The 17,403-nt window shown below is 41.6% G+C and overlaps 1 protein-coding gene and 1 long non-coding RNA gene across 2 annotated transcripts in view; one reads left to right on the plus strand and one right to left on the minus strand.

Annotated features, from left to right (window-relative positions):
- The window catches only part of LOC144615934 (uncharacterized), a 252,075-nt gene that overhangs the window by 38,773 nt on the left and 195,899 nt on the right, over positions 1 to 17,403 (plus strand). The gene's annotated exons all lie outside the window — the stretch shown is intronic.
- The window catches only part of ANTXR1 (ANTXR cell adhesion molecule 1), a 218,941-nt gene continuing 205,131 nt past the window's right edge, over positions 3,594 to 17,403 (minus strand). Inside the window, exon 18 of the mRNA XM_060659422.3 lies at positions 3,594 to 7,654. Coding sequence (XP_060515405.1) covers positions 7,394 to 7,654 — 261 coding nt within the window. The 3' untranslated portion in view covers positions 3,594 to 7,393. The remainder of the gene's footprint in view (positions 7,655 to 17,403) is intronic.

Consider the following 17,403-nt stretch of genomic DNA (forward strand, 5'->3'; position numbering starts at 1 on the left):
AGAAAATTATCTTCCTAAAGAGATGACTTGAACTCACACTACTCCCCTTAAGGTTGGATTTATTCACCTGAGGTTTTATAGGACCATTTGAAAGGAAAGGAATTGAACAGGGTCTGTCTGCACTTTCACTTTGCTCAAGGTCATCAGATGTCAGTATTGTTCTCAGCCGGGGCGTACTCAACAGTATGGCTATTGCTGCCAGAAAAATAGTCCCTTGGTTCTTTGTTTATTTGTTTGTTTGTTTTAAGTTTTACTTGAGAGAGACAGAGGCTGCATGAGGGGGGAGGAGCAGAGAGAGAGAGAGGGAGAGAGAGAATCGCAAGTAGGCTCCATGTTGTCCGCACAGAGCCTGTGGAGGGGCTTGAACTAAAGAAATGTGAGATCATGACCTGAGCCAAAAACCAAGAGTCAGGACACTTAACTGACTGAGCCACCCAGGTGCCCTGGTTTTTTGTTATATGCTAGTGACTATATTACCATGCCTGCTGTTTTTAGCCAGCAGGACATGTAGCTGAGCTAACCTCCCAAGCCCTAGTTTATCTGCACCCTACTTAATTCCAGTTGTTGGATTGCCAGAAATTATGCAGCCTCATTCACTACTTCCTCCTTCTTGCCTCTCTTGCCTGGATTGGCTCCTCTCACCTTCCTAGCTCCTGCTGTCTTTCCTTCCACCCTTTGGAGCCTGACCTTTGAATACCGCTGTGGGCCACCCGCGGCAGAGACAGGTTGCTTCCCTTTTGGAATCCACCCCAGCTGGGGAGAAGCCCTTTCCTCCAAGTTCAGATGAATGTCAGTGCTTCTGCATCACCGTATCTATGAAACACTCTTTCCATTCATGTGGAATATTTATCTGTTTCTATAAGATCTTGGTTGAAAATGAAGATTATCATTAATTTTGAGCCAGTCTCTTAGAGAATCTATAGGTGTCCTGTAATACTTTCAAGAGTAAAACTAAGCAAAAAGACAGGTGGTCTGTATCCTGCAAAGTTAGGGTGTGCCTCAGAGGGAGGGGGAAGTTAAAATGTTTGTATTTTTTTTTTAATTTTTTTTTAACGTTTATTTATTTTTGAGACAGAGAGAGACAGAGCATGAACGGGGGAGGGGCAGAGAGAGAGGGAGACACAGAATCGGAAGCAGGCTCCAGGCTCTGAGCCATCAGCCCAGAGCCCGATGCGGGGCTCGAACTCACGGACCGCGAGATCGTGACCTGAGCTGAAGTTGGATGCTTAACCGACTGAGCCACCCAGGTGCCCCAAAATGTTTGTATTTTTTAAAAAATGTGATAGAGGGCTGTAATTCTTCCATGGCTCTTGAGGGTGCATTTTTGAAAGGGACTAGTGATGGGTGGCTGAGAGATGGCCTGTCTTATGACTTCTCTTTCAGAAGAAAATTAATGTTAATTAATGTTTTCTGGACTCTTAGCACTCATACCCCACATTTCTTGTACTTTAAAAAAGTTTTGTAGGGCACCTAGGTGGCTCAGTCAGTTAAGCATCTGACTCTTGATTTCGGCTCAGGTCATGATCTCACAGTTCATGGGTTCAAGCCCCGCATCCTCCTCTCTGCTGTCAGCACAGAGCCCCCTTCAGATCCTTTGGACCCCCAGCCCCTCCCCCACTGGTTCTCTCTCTCTCTCTCTCTCTCTCTCTCACTCTCACTCTCTCTCTCTCTCTCAAAAATAATAAATAAACTTTAAAATGTTTTGCAAGAATGCAAACCACTTCACTACACAAAGGAAAATGTCTTTTACGAGTTGTATTTATTTTAATGTTTATAAGCAACTAGCAACTAAAGATGCCAGCTAAGGTACACAGAACTTTGTTTTGAGCTCTCAAGTGACTTAGGCAGAGCTTTGTTAGCTGTTGCCTTGTAAGTACATTGTGAGATGATATTTAAAACTAAATAAAGGAGATGTTGCACAGTTTCGAACCCCAACAATTAAAATGATCCCATTTTTAGTAGAGATGGGAGAATCTATATAACTGACTATTTGAATGTTACATAAAAAGGGGAGGAATCAGAGATTACTTCTAATTTGTTTAGGTATAAATTTGATGAGGATGTGGTGGTTCAAGCCAACATAATACAGTTGTAATCAGAATAAAATAAAACAATTGTAATCAGAGTAAACTCATCTGTTTTGCGGATACCAACTCCATAGCTTTATACCCAGTGCTTGGTAATTGTAAGCACTTAGACCTTGTTTGTAATGTATTTAGAGGGACAAAGTGTTGTATTGGTTGTTCTATACCTAAATGAGACTCCAGAGAAACATACATTTATCTGAGGGCAGAACATTGGATTTAGTGATGGAAAATTGTAGATCTGCTCAAGTTCACGGTACCTGATCAATGACCTTATTTCTGTTGTTTATTCAACTTAATGCATTGGAGCATTACTCAGGGTAGTTGAAGCGATTTCATGAGAAGGTTGGTTGGTAATATGCAGGATTTAAGAATTCTTCATATGATCCAGTAAATATTTTTTCCACTTCTAGTACTTTCTTCATTTTATTTGTTACACTTAAATTAAATACAGCTGAAGTTAATTTTGGTGTAAGGAGTGAAGTAGAGCTCCAAGTTTTCTTTTTCCTTCCAAATTGCTAGCCGGTTATCTCAAAACCATTTAATGATTAAGAATGTAATTTAAAAATGTGCATGTGCCCAAAAAGCTATTAAAAAGTAAATACTATTGCAGTCTTGGGAAAAAATGTGGCATGGGTTTCTGTTTGCAGATGGTTTTATTCCAATTAAGATGAATTCAGGGATGAAGGAAGACTTGTAAAAGAAACAAATTCAGGAACTAGTAAGAGACACTCTTACCTACACAAAAATTTCAGTGAAGGAGCTGGATTGAAGATGCTAGGAATCAAGTGGTTTGTATCAGAATTGCAGATATAATAAAAATATTTTGAGATGTATACGGAAGGAAAGGTACTTACTGCAGCACTGGCTGTAATGCTGCCTGGTTTCTTGAGCAGCTGCAAACCTCTGGAGTCCTTGCTGTGAGAATCAAATCAGTCATGGCCCCAAATCTTGTTACAGGCAGCCAGAAACAATCCTGACTGGTCCACTACGTTTTTTTTTTTTCCGTGTGTTTCTCCGTCTCGACTTTTTACTTTATATTTTCATTTAGCTTGGATTCCATTTAAAATTTTAAAACTGTTACTAGAAATAAAGAATATTTTAGGGGTGCCTGGGTGGCTCAGTCAGTTAAATGTCCGACTTCAGGTCATGATCTCACAGTTTGTGAGTTTGAGCCCCATGCTGGGCTCTCTGCTGTCAGGACAGAGCCCTTTTTGGATCCTCTGTTCTCCTCTCTCTCTGCCCCTCCCCTCTCGGCCTCTCTCCCTCTCTCTTAAAAATAAGTAAACATTAAAAAAAAAAAAAGAAATAAAGAATATTTTGAATGTTGGACAGCTAAGGAAAAAAATGACAATAATCAAGAGAGTAAAGAACTTACTGGAAATATAATAATGATTTCAGAAATATAATTTGCATAACAACAGTTGTTTTATTATCATCAAGATGTTAAGTAGTTGAACAGTCTACACTTTATTTTTATAACAAAGAGACAAATAACCGTAAAAGAGATGATTTTAGTATTTTATTGTTATTATTATTTTTTTTTAAAGCAACTTCCAGAGTTTGTCATTGTGCAGGGTTAGCCCAGTCTCTTATAGCATAGTACAGTGATAACTCATTTTTTATAACAATGACTCACTGGAGATCCATAACTGTGTTCTGAATTATCACAGAAAGGAGAAAGAATTAGAGGAAGAGTTTAATGTTAAGTGTATTTAAAAAAATCATATTCTAATTGTTTTAAATTGGTTATCCAAGTATGATAATATAGTAGAGCTCAGATAACTAGAAAAGGCAATTGACTAGAACACCTCATTCCCATCTTGTGTGCATTAACAGGTGTTTCACTGCATATATCTTTATATAGTTTGCAAGCTAATTCAACCCATTTTACACAGCATTAATTGTTTTTATTGAGTTGGCATTGGGCTGAAACTTGCTCACTATCTCATAATAATTATTATTTTTTTCCTAGTTCTTTGATAGGTTTTTTTCTCATCTGACAGTGTCTGGACTCTAGTGTTTATGAGACATTAAAATAATCTCTGCCCATTTTAGTGATATTTACAATGAAGTTACCCATGGCCAGATATCCAAGACTATTAATTAATTTGTCCACCAGCTCTGTTCTTGATCTTGGTAAAACAGAGAACTTTTCCAGTCTCACTGGAATACGTGCAAAGCTCCAGGCCAGAAACTGCTTGTGAGCTGGTCTTCAAAAGAGGGGACCACGAAACTCAAGGTCCTTATTAATGCTGTGCAAACAAGGGTCTCGTCATTTCGGTAACTATTTGTACATTTCAAAAAGCAATACAGTCATGGGAAAAACCAACAAGCACAGCTTGGTAGAATAACCTGCCATGAAATATCATTGGCTTTATAATAATTTACTACAACTGTTCTTTTTTATTCACACTGGATAGGAAATGCTTCCATCTAACACATGGAATACGAATATATACAACAAAAAGTTGGCTTTTATTAAAAAAAAAACTTCACAAGGACAATAACATGGGGGTTGAAACAATAGTTTTGTGCAGTTTCCTGATCACAATCATATGTCTGCTGCCTTTGACAGGGAATGATACAAGTACTGATAGATTTTATAAACCAGTTAAAGAATTTTCTTGTCTGATCACAATCATATGTCTGCTGCCTTTGACAGGGAATGACACAAATACTGATAGATTTTATAAACCAGTTAAAGAATTTTCTTGTCTGTACTAGCCTACTATTGCCTTGTTCATACAGTCTAGAAGTTTCACCTTCTTAACTGTAATTCTAAATGAGTAGGGATGACATGATGAGTCAGTTTGAAGGACAAACCCTGCTAATCCTCTTCAAAATCATCATATATTTGCAGTTCCCTATTCATCAAAAAGTTCACCAAAACATTGTGGAAACTGCACAGGGCTTCTGACTGATGTGCTGTTGAGATCCTGAATGATGCCCGCCATCTTGTTGTATGACGTCAGCATCTTGGCTTGAACTTTCTTATGGCCGCAGTGAGTCATGGGGCTAGTGGTGGGGGGTGGACCGTTTTGTACTGCCAGCAGTCAAAACAGTTGCCATGGGCTCAACGTCTCTACGCTGTGAGCCTGGGGAACCCATTCTCCTATGGAATGGTTTTCTGGAGTCCAGCAATGTCACTGCAAGTGGCTGAGACATTCTGGCCCCTGCTTCATGAGGGACTATACTAAAGAAGAAGCCTAGTGTTCTAAAAATAGATAATATAGGCCAGGTTGAGGGGGTGCCAAAGGGAGGTTGCTTTCATAAGTCCTGGAAACCATATCTGATTTTCGCTCTAGACGATGGCTGGGAGATTCTTCGGAAGTGGCAGGTCAGGAGAAGGGCTGGTCTGAAGTACACTTGGAGAAGTGTCAGTTTGGCATTGGCACTGCAGATTTAGTGCGTATGGCCCCCCAATAAGGCACTCTGCCTAGATCTATTTTCCCCCAACTGTACCTTTGCTGCCCAAGAGTTCCCCATTTCTCCATGCAATTCCTGTTTGTTTCTGATTTCTAAAGCAGGGATGGAAAATAGGGCTCATCTCTCTCTCAATTCTGACTGATGAATGGAGGCTCTTTGTAGTTGTGATCTGAGGACTGTTGAAGAAATTGTTGGGCTTCATGGATAGTGCTGTGATTGATAAGTAATGTCTGCCATATCTACAATGTCTACAAGAACTGGTGTTTATGGAATGCCTACCAGGTCCTTATGTCTCTAAGTACGGTCCAAGAATCAGGCTGGCTTGATGGGTTCTTAAAGGATCTTTGGAGACCATAACCCAAAGTGCTAGGTTCATATTTATTTTATATTCTGCTTTGTTCCAGAAAAGATTTAAGTCTTTGAGCACTTTGGGAGAGGAATTTTAAGACCTGTGGGAAGCTGGAGGGGAAGATAATTTTGAATAGGATTGTATAGGAGGTGCTCAACAATGGCCCTCTGTTTTTACCCTGGTTGATGAAGCCCAATGTTTACAAAGTGATTATAGGATTTACTTATGACAACAGATTCAGAAAGACTTGGAGGAATGGGGTGGATCCCAGGCCTGGTGGGAATTTCAGGCAGAACATCTAGTGTATTCCTCCTGGGTTGATAGCTGATATTTATGAGAATGTTGAAAAGCCAAGGAGAAATATATTTACATCTACACATACATGACTTTTTTGGTGGTTAATTAAAGCATGTGGGGATAGTTTCCATATTATGTTAGGACCCTTGTCTCTCAGCTGGAATAGAAGTCTCTGGTACACAACTTTACCAAAAAAGAAAGAAAAAAAAAAACCCAGCAAAATTGTATGGTAGGCGCTAGTGACACCATTTTGGGAAGATCAACTCATGTTTGTCTCTAAAAAATGGGATCAGTCACTTCTTCGTATCTTAAGTGATTTAAACTGAAGCCAAATCTTGGTTTTTAAGATGAATAATTAACAGGTTGCTCTTCAACAATGCCATGTCTGTTGATTTAGCGGACCATGTCGGGCCAAAGCCAGCCACCTCTAGCTGCTGATGGCCTGTGGGTTTTAGAAACTGTCTGATGCTCTCATCAGTACTCTCCTGTCAATGCACACACCTGATTTCACTTACACAGCAACGTGGCAACATACCTTTTTCCATCTGTAAACACCTGCTCTCTCCCTCACTTGGAAACTGGGAGAATTTGAAAGTAAAATAAGGCATATGTTTTTATTCCTCTGCAAATCCCAGGCGAACATGCTTTTGTTCAGATACCTGTCAGATACCTGTCTGATGTTGAGTTTCTTGCCACAATGGAGAACCCAAGCTTTTCCCAAAGTTGTAGGCAAAGGGTTTTCACTTTCTTGGGCGAGGGTTCCTTGGTTCCTAGGCCAAGGGTCCAGGGTCAAGTGATGGAGGTGGAGTGGAGGAGGGAAGGCAGCATTTAGAAACCCAGCAGTGTTATTTCTCATCCATCCGACTCTGCATTTCACCCTCAGAGAAATGATTTTCTTATTGGTCTCCATGAGACACAATCCCATTTAGAGCATCTCAGCAGTTTCACTGTCTCTGGAACCTTCTAGAGGTGATGGCTGGCTGGCTATAATTGTGACTGTAGTTGCCTCATCATTTGTTTAGAGGCATTTCAAAATTTCTCTTTCTTTCTGCTGATCACAATTGTCGATGTATTGGCATTACAAACCAATTTTTAAGGTGTGTGAAGATCAGTGGGCTTTATCACCACTCATTTCCAAAGCAGAAGCCTCCCCTAACTGGAAAGACTTATTCTAACACCACAGAGGAGCCTCCTCCCCAAAGTTTCTAAGACCCCAGAGCATGAACTTTGGGTTCTAGACAGAAGGCCTGGGAGGAGGTCGGGAGGGGGGTGGCGCCCTGTTGGGAGGTGGAGCTTGAGGAGGAGGGGGAAGGGTAGAAGGTGGGGATGGAATTGGAGGGGTGGGAGCACTGGGGGGTGGGGGAGGGCAGTGGGGAGCAGGGGGTGGGGGCGTGTAAATGGGGGCAGGAGGCGGCGAGGTGGTGTGGTAGGCGTTGTTGAGGGGGTACTTGGCGGGCTGATTGTTCTTGACTCTGGTGAAGTTGATACAGCGCCCCTGTAAGAGAATCAGAGAGAAGGATGTGAGCTGATGCTTGCTGTTTGGAGCAGGGCAGCTGGGAAGCACGGTGGGCAGCTTGAAAGAAATATGTAGAAAGCAGACGCGATGTTTATGGCAGTGCTCTTCTGGCATACCATAGAGCTTGACAACAAATTTCTTCTTTCTGTGTAAAATTGTTTGTCAAAATTCATTTTCTTGGAGTCTCTCTCTCAAAGAGGAAGAAGAGAAGGGGACTGACCTTAACTAGGTTGGATGCATGGGGTCAAGCTATGTACAGAGGTTATCAAATTTAATCTCTTCAATAGCCTTGCCAGCCAGGTACCTTTATCATATGTTCCATTTCATAGATGGGGAAACTGAGGCTCAAAAAGATGAAATCATTTTCCCGAGGCCACACAACCAGGAAGAGGTGGGGTTGGTGACTGGAATCCCTGATAGGCTCCAGAACCTCTCTTCTTCCTGCCACACTTTAATGTCTTCTAAGGAGGGTTCCCTAATTTTTTTTAAATGAAAGGAACTTGTTTCAACTGATTTCAGTTACACTTCTGGAGGCAGTAGAAGGCTAACAACACGAGCTTCTCCTATACTATACTTCAAGGGTGCTGAATCAATCTGTGATCTGCATTGTCACCAATATGGCAAACTGGGGTGATTCTCAGGGGCGCTCATGCATTTGTCTCTCCTCATCAACATCTGCTCCCTTCAACCATTCGTGCTGGGTAGTAAATTAAGGAGGCAGCTCTCCCTACTGATGTGAATAGGACCCCAGTCGATACAGCTTCTCCCTCCATGCCCCTGCCTTCTCCAAAGCTCTGTAATGAACAATTTATCCTCCCCTTGCTCTGGTTGAGGCAGTCCCTCTTCTTCCAGATGCTGCTGCACCTGCTCAGGCACCCTTAGGTTCTGGGGACATTTTATTGCAAAGCACACATCTACCTTGAATTCTACTTTTCTCCCCATCCTTCCTGGGCACCTGACTGGACAATGCAGAGAAGATACCCAGAGCCCCTACAGCAGCCTTTAGAGAGTCCAGAATCTGCAGCCAGTCCTATGTAATTCTCCTCTGTGATGTCACCTCTTGGCGCTTCAAAGTTAGTCCTGCACTCCCTGCACCCCCAACAGATGACGTTCTCCTTCTGGTGCCTGTGCGCCCTTCACTTTTCCCATCAGAACCTCCTGGACTGCCTGGACAGGCTGTGGACCACCCTTTGGGGTCCTAGCCTCCCTTCAAACTTCCTGTGCCTACAGGGCATTTTATTGTCCCCTCAACTGTGTCTCCCGGATGCCTACAGAATCTTGCCACACGGAAGCTGAGGCAGGGGGGCACATGCCTTTGAGGCTGCCCTGTCCCTTTCTCCCTCTCCTGCTCACCCTAACCCCATACAGCTCTACACTGGGGCTGTGGCTGGCGTGTGGGTTTTTCCCCCGGCTTCACCCTCCAGGATGGATGCCCATCCTGTGGCATCTGCCCCATAGGATATGTCCAGAGAGGCTGGAGTTTCCCTTTTCAGGCCTTTAGAAGAAGGTTCGAGGGGGAATGAAGAGGGTGAGTCTGGAATTTAAGGCTCAGTCACCTGTAGGAGACACAAGTGTGTGATTTGAGACCTGGCTCAGACTGAGAGTCACAGCAGGGACGTGATGCATGTTTGTCGGAGGTGTGGGGCTGAGCAAACCTTGCCTTACATGTGCACACCCCACTCATCCAAGTCCTAAGTCAGTCCCTTCCCCCACCGCCCCATCTTTTCTTGATGACTCCAGCCTCCATGTGTCCTTTGCTTCCCTCCCTGCATTCTCTAGTTACAGTCTATGCCACATGCAGAAGCCTACAAACTCTAGTTGTTTGGTTGGTAAATGCCTTACCTTCCTGACTAGATGAGAAACTTCTGGAAGGCAGCATCCTTGTTCTGCACACTGTTGCTCCACTATTGGTTTAGGAATTATAATGCCATATTTAGATGCTGGCACCCATTTTCTGTGAGCTTCCATTTCATGAGCTTAAACCAGGACCTAACCTTGTTAGGTTCTGATTGGGAGCCCACTAACTGCAGAAAATAAGTTCCCATCTTCTCTTGGCATTACCCAGAACTCCCAGATCAATGCCAAGCTTTCACAAGTTAGGTTGACTTTGTAACCCAGGCTGTAAAGTCCTAGTTGTCCAAGCAACCCTCTCTAACAGCTGTTAAAAAAAAAAAAGAGAGAGAGAAACAACAGGCTCCAAATGGAGTCACTTGTGCTAAGCCCCATGTCCACAAACTAAGACTCAATATCTAGGCTAATTGCAGTTTCAAACTTTCCTAGAAATGTAATCTTAAACCAGTCAATCTGGGATTTCCTGGTTAGCATTAATGAGGTAATATGCCTGATAGACCCCTTTGTCCCCCAAAGAAATATGAAGTAACCCACTCTTTCCCTGTCCCTATCCCTGCCTGCTTCTGCCTATAAAAGTCTCCCATTTAGTACAGCTTCTCGGAGCTCCTTTCTGTTTGCTACATGTGATGCAGCCTGATTCATGAATTGTTAAATAAAGCCAATGAGATATTTAAATTTTATTCACTTGAATTTTATTTTTTTTAGCACAGCTTTATAAATCTAAGCCTTGGGAATAGTTTATTTATAATTCTGGATAAAGCTCTTTCCTTCAAGAATGTTAAAGTCCTAATGATTACCATCTGTGATAAATTCCTGTAATGGACAACTCAGAGTTGGGATTTACTGTACTACATATTCTGCCCTTTGTTCCTAGACATGCTAAGTCAGATAAAGAGACTCGAGAGATTCATTTCCTCTAAAGACGAAGGAAACTTCTGGTCCTGAAGATGGTGCTGCTGGTGCCTGGGGTCAAGTCCCCATAAGGCTTCAGTTTTCCCTAAGGGCTGGCCATCCCACAACTCCCTTCCTCCATTTAGGGGTCAGTGATGGGGGAGGGGCTGTGGTAGATCAAGGAAGCATGTTAATTCAGAGGCCTATTTACTTATTTCACACACTGTAATACATTTACCAGAGGCTATTTTGTCCAAAGACAAAATCAGGAGCTCCCTGCCTTCTTCTACCAATACTTCTGTTCATAACCCAGATTAGGATCCCCAGATGTCTTCAAAAAGGTGGGAAAGGATCCACAGAATAAAAGATGGCCCCTCACATCTATCTGTGGGCTGTAGGGGTGAGGGTTGGAGTGAAATGGGAGAAAGACCTCCCTAGGTCAGCCCCATCAGCTGCCGCCATGGCCTCTTGGCCATAGCAACAGCAGGATGGGGTGGGATGAGGAGGGAGAGAGGCAAGAAGCCCCTTTCCTGTGGTCAGTACCAGTCCAGGGGTGCACCCATGGGTCTCCTGCTCCAGAGCACTAGGCTGTGGTTCATTAGAGACCCCAGTCCATTAGGGCTGAGCACAGAAGCCCAGAGGTCTTAGCGAGCAGCTGGAGCAGGGCGGGGGGCAAGCTCACAATCTCTGCCATGCCCCTGCTGTGTGACATTGGGTGGGAATAATAATACTGCTTGCCAGTTAGAGTCATTATGAGGATTAACTTAATCAATGTTGATGAAGGCCTTGGAACAGTGCCTGCCACGTTGAGTTTGTAAATGAAGTTGAGTCTAGATGGAGAAACAGATGCTCAGACACAACAATGACCTTGTCTAGGGTAGGAAGGCCAGGTGGGAGGTAGTATCAGTTTTCTGACTCTTAGTTTAGTGCCTTCTAAGTGAGCTGCAGACTAGAGCCTCAGTACTCCACACCTGGCTTCCATAACAAAACTGGTATACAGGGGAAAAAATGTAGCTTTGGATATATGACCAGAGCAGTCCCCAGAGCCTCCTCTCTTAGGCACTGTCTCTACTTTCCCATTGCACAAAACTCCTGTAACTGATTCTTATAGGACCTCCCACCACGCTTTGCACGCACAGTTGACTGATGATGCATTTACACATACTTATCGTCCTGAAGGAAGGTGCAGACTTGGCATAAACAAATCCTTGGGGTCAGTTACAGTAAGATGCAATTAGGACTTCAGGGAGGGGTGTGGCTACAAATTAAGTTCTTAAAACCTGGAGCCAGAAGAGCCAACACAAACACTGTAACACTTAGACCATATAATTGGTCTAAAGATCAGTTTACACGACATCATTTTTTGCTTGTGAGAAGATAATAGAAAGACCAGATGTTCTCGGTGTCATATATGCCAGCAAATCTGCACCAGTGTTTGCTTCAAAAGGTTGCTAGGACGACCGAAGCTCTCAGTCTGCACACTGGTCTTTGTAACCCTGTTAAATTCTCTGCAGTATTGCTTTTGGGTGGTTTGATTCAGATCCAACATTTGGCTTTGACCTCAGTTTACCTCAGTTTGCTCATTTACAAAGTTATGAGTGCCAATTATTGTCACACGTTAGCAACAAAATACTCTGGTTAAATTCAAAGGAGAAAATGCAGCAATATCTCCTGCTCAGTGGTGGCTTAGCAGGATGCTAGGTGGCTTTTCTCCTAGGCTGGAAAGTTCCATTTTGATACGACTGAATGTAATGGTGTTGAAAGCATTATTAGAATTGTCCAGGCACGTCATTTTTATTCATTATTTTTGCTGTACAGACATGAGACCGAGGGCTCAGGCTTATTTAAATATTGCACCCAAGATGATATGGTGGTAAATGGTTAAAGTGGGATTAAAACCAGCTCTGCTTGCCTTAGGCACTTATCCTCTCTTCACTCCATTATCCTGAATATAGACTAAAAACGCAAATATTTTCTTTCTTTCCTTTTTTTTTTTTGCAAATATTTTCTTGATCACTTGTAGACGGTATCACACAACGTACAGCTCTTGGCCAGAAGCCATCAGCTCTTGACATAGCTGTCATTTTAAGGTGCCAGTTTATATATAGGTCCCAACGTGTGGATGAGTGTCTCTGAGGCAGCCTCTGGGTCTTCTCCTCTTGAAATATTTATAGGTTCAAGTTTAAGTTGGTGCTCAACAACTACTGCTTATATCTCTGAGGGTTTCTGAGGTGGAGCAAGCCTTCTTAAAAAGCTCAGATTTTTCCCTGCAGGTTTAGGTTCTCAAGGAATCAAAGCCCCATGAGCTTGCAATTGTTTATTTAGGTCTCCTTAGTCACCCCCTTGTGGTCTCTTTGGGGATCTTTTAGGCTTTTGGGGAAGGGGTGGCAAGAGTCCTATGTGGTCTCCTTGATTTCCACACTAGAAATGTTAACATGCTTTATAACTCCATCAAAATTTGAGTTGCTTTTGAACCTTTTACCCAGATACTTGAATCTGAATTCTTTTGGGGCAGTTTGCGAGTCTTTTTATACTCCTGAATTTGGCTAACTCTTTGTATTGCATAGTTTTTGGTTCATCATTAGATTTCTAAAATATTTATAAGTTGAAAATTCAAAATTGGGATCTCCATCTTCTGCTCTTTGGTTACTGTGGTAAGGACTCAAGCTTGCCTGTGAGCCCTGAATTTAGTTTGTGGTATGAAAGGGGAGATTGAGAAGAGCTGTGGGCTGATTGTGTGCAAAAGACTTGCCAGTGGTGAGCTCATGTGTGCTGAGTGTTATAAAACATCTGTTTGGGTATCAGGCATGCTCATTGGAGACGGAGCTGGCCTTTGGAGATGGTTAAAAATATGCCATGGCTCCCAGAGATTAAACCAAATAGTTTCCTATGAACAGAGGTCACTTAAGGAAATTGGATTCCACAGGAAGAATACTGAAAGAATCAGATGGAAAAAGTGTAACATGTATGCCAAGTTTCTTCTGACAGATACCTTTTCTCTCCAGCTTAGTTCTTCCATTGATTGTCTTGTATGGAGGTATTTTTTAAGTTACAAATGGATTGGGTTTCCACAGTTTGTTTTAAGTCAGTTGTTTAGAATTAGGAGCATAGTTTCTCACTTAAGTCACTCTTGCAAATGGGGGTTGGTCCTTAGACTAGACCACAAAAGCTCACTGGTGTATTGAAGGCAATTGACGTAATCCTGCTGAAGTTGGTGCTCCAGTGATAAAGGAGACACATGAGTAATGAATGGATGGAGGGCTGGATTGGATGACTTAATAGTGCCTTCTATCCCATCTATGTTTCTCTCCATTTGTTATTTGTACATTCATCCTTTTGACAAATACAAATGGTTTCCGAGTGCCGGTTACATCCCGGGTACCTAATAAGGTGCTGAATTCAGTGATAAGGAACCAAAAATAGTCCCTGCCCTATTGAAGAATGTAGTCCACAGGTGGAGAGAGATATCAGTCTGTTAATCCCACAAACAAATGGACCCTAGCAACCATGTTTGCATTCTGTGACACTGGCCTTGGCCGTAGTCGATTGGACAAGAGGTGGGCACCTAATCTGAGTTAGGCCAATCAGATTCTCTCTTATGAGTTTGGAATTACAACTGAGTTACCAGCTGAGGCAGTCGGTTAGGTTTGATCTGTTGAATAGAGGGGATGAAAGTAGGAACTGGGGTGGCTGTCTTCTGCAAAGTCAGGGAGAAGCAGAGTTCTGATTCTATATTGAAAAGATCCTTCATCTATTCCTGAAACCAATATTATACTATATGTTAACTAACTAGAATTTAAATCAAAATTTTAAATAGAAGGAAAAAAAAAAGATCCTTTATATCCATTCACTTCTCCCAACCTGGGCCAGTCTTCTATAACTTGGGCTACTACATAAACTGGCCTTCCTGTTTTCAGCCTTTCTCTTTTCCAGTTATATTTTGGTTTCCATATAAAATGTATCCACATACACACATAAATAAGAATGTGTATGTACATACATATATACATGTTTGCACATGTATGTAAGATGTACATATGCCTATATATGTAAACATTTATACATACATAGATGCACATTCAAAGTTGCCTTCCTGCATAAACTCTTCAATGCCTCCCCACTTTCTGTAGGAAAATCACCAAGGTCCTCAGCACGCACAGGTCCCTGCTCCCTTTGCATTTTTTTCAGCCATCCTATTTCTTCCTCTTTCTTTGAACCCTACATTCAGCTTTCGTCCATCATTTGAAATGAAGCCACCATACTCTGGCTTTTTGTTTGACAACATTCATTCCCGGGCCCATGACAGGGACAAAATGCCACAGAGACACCTGTCTTGCTTCTTTCCCCTTCCCCAAAGCTGGAGCCGGGGCCAAAGGGAAGGGTGTGTTGTGAGTGGTGATGCCAGAGTCCTTTTTGACTGCTTTCCTCCACCTCAAACTTGCCCTGTCTATAAATCTCATACAGCAGCCTGCCTTTTATGTGCTGTTCATGCAAAAGGATCCAAGGTCAATTCTTTCAGTTGTTTGATTCATTTTGCTGACACACATACTGGCATGCTTTCCACAGTAACCTCTTTGGATGCCAAAACTGAGGGGAAGATGAAAGCAGAAAGGAAATATTTGGTAACAAGAGGAAACTAGAAAAACGAAGGGGCAGAAATAAAATGGCTCATCTTTAGTGGGACGTGCAAACATAGGACTTGTTAAGGATTACTACTGAGATAAGACTTATTTAAGAATAAAATTCCCTGTTTTTCATCTGATTACAAAGTAACACATTTTCTTTGTGGAAAATCTGGAAAATGTACAAAAGAAGGAAGAAGGAAGAGGAGGAGAGAAGAATTTTAAGTTTTAACACTCAGAGAGTTACCATTTGTGCTCTTCCTTTCAGGCCACACACACACACACACACACACACACACACGTGCATGTATTTACAAAAATGGGATCATTCTGAACCAGTTTTAAAATACTATGCTGTGACCATTTCTCCCCTGCCATTTTCAATATGATTTGCAATGGTTGCATAATCTTCTATCATATGAAAGCACAAATGCAGTTATCAAATTCTTTAGTGGGCATTAAGAGTCCACCTAATTTCTAATTTTCCCCTAACACATCTATAATAAATTCTGGTAAGCTCTAGAATCAACAGTTAACCTTTGACGTGGGATTTTTGTATCCAATTTCATATATGAGATTGGCCATTATTCTTTTGTTGTGTGCTATTTTTGTCATCAAGATTATGTTAACTTTACAAAAGAAATGGGGAGGATTTTCATTTTCTAATATATTCTATATTTCTGAAATAGTGTAAGAATTCTTTGTTCATTAAAAGCATGAGAAAATTCTCTCAAAATCGTTCTGGATGTCCTGTTTTTCTTTTTCTTTTTTTAATGTTTATTATTTATTTTTGAGAGAGAGAGAGAGAAAGTGTGAGCAGGGGAGGGAGTAGAGAGAGAGGGAGATACAGAATCAGAAGCAGGCTCCAGGCTCTGAGCTGTCAGCACAGAGCCTGACGCTGGGCTTGAACCCACAAACTGTGAGATCATGACCGGACCAGAGGTTGGACGCTCACCCGACTGAACCACCCAGGTGCTCCTGGACATGCTGTTTTTCTAGAGTGCAGTTCTTTGATGACTTTAAAAGTTTTTGCCACAGGTATTGACCTACTCAGGTTTTGTACCCTTTCTGAGTCCATTTCCATAATTTATCCTTTCTTAGAAAACCATTCATTTTATCAAGGTTGTTTTTTTTTGTTTGTTTTTTTTTTTTTTTTAGATAGAGACAGCGAGCATGCAAATGGGGGAGAGGGGCAGAGAGAAAGAGAGAGAGAGAGACAGAGACAGAGAGACAGAGAGAATATCTTAAGCAGGCTCCACACTCATCTTGGAGCCTGAAGTAGTGCTTGAGACCACAACCCTGGGATTTATACCTGAGTTGAAATCAAGAGTTGGGCACTCAACTGACTGAGCCACCCAGTTGCCCCATTTTATCAAGACTTTTGAAGCATTTGCATAGGTTTGTGCTTTGCACAAAGGAAATTTCTCACAGTTAAATCTATTTGTGGTGTTACCTCTTTTGTAATCACTAATATACATATTTGCATGTTCTTTTTTTTTGGCTTTCAAGAATTTGCCAATGATATTGGCATTTCCAAAAAAATTTTAAGACTTATTTCTCAGTTCTACAGATTTTGCTTTATTTTCATTAATTGTTCTTATATTCATAGATTCCTTATTTCTGCTTTCTGTAGATTTGTTCCATATTATTTTCTAAGTTTTAACTGAATACTTAGCTCATTTATTTTCATTTTTCTTGTTTAATAATGAAATAATTCAAGACTATGATTTTTTCAAATTCCAGAAGTTTTTAATTGTGGTGTTCCAACTGTCATTATTTTCTAGAATCCCAGTAACTATAGTTTTGATTTCCTCTTAGACTTAGTAATTTTTATAAATTTAAGAAATAATGTGAGTTCTTAATTTGATGGCTGCACTATTAAATAAATATTCATTAATCATTGTTTATTAGAGTAAAGCCTTTATATTGTTTGTTTACTTAATCTGCTTGATCTAGTAAAGTCTAAGGGTTTATTAAGTACTCCCTGTTGATATTTTAAACAATTATATTTGCTCAAATTTTACTTTGCTGTTTAGTCACCGGGCCACTCAAGAGCAGCAGGGAGTGGGCCTCCCTCAGAGCAGTTGAGGCAGAGAATTTCTTATGTTCTAAAAATTTCTCTCTTCCTGTTTGGTGGTAGCTTGTCTGAAAAGATGGCTGCCATTAATTCTTTCTCTCCTGCGTGAGAAGGAGTCTATTTCTCCACTCCCTTGACTCTGGGTTGATTTGTAAGAGTTTTGAATAATGGAATGTGATGGAAGTGATATGCTAGCTTTGTGCCTGACCCGGAATTTTCAACAAATGGGGTGACTGGGTGGCTCAGTCAGTTAAGTGTCCGACTTTGGCTCAGGTCATGATCTCATG

The sequence above is a fragment of the Panthera onca genome, chromosome A3 (genome assembly GCF_046562875.1).
Source record: "Panthera onca isolate mPanOnc1 chromosome A3, mPanOnc1 haplotype 2, whole genome shotgun sequence".
In the NCBI taxonomy this organism is placed as follows: Eukaryota; Metazoa; Chordata; class Mammalia; order Carnivora; family Felidae; genus Panthera; species Panthera onca.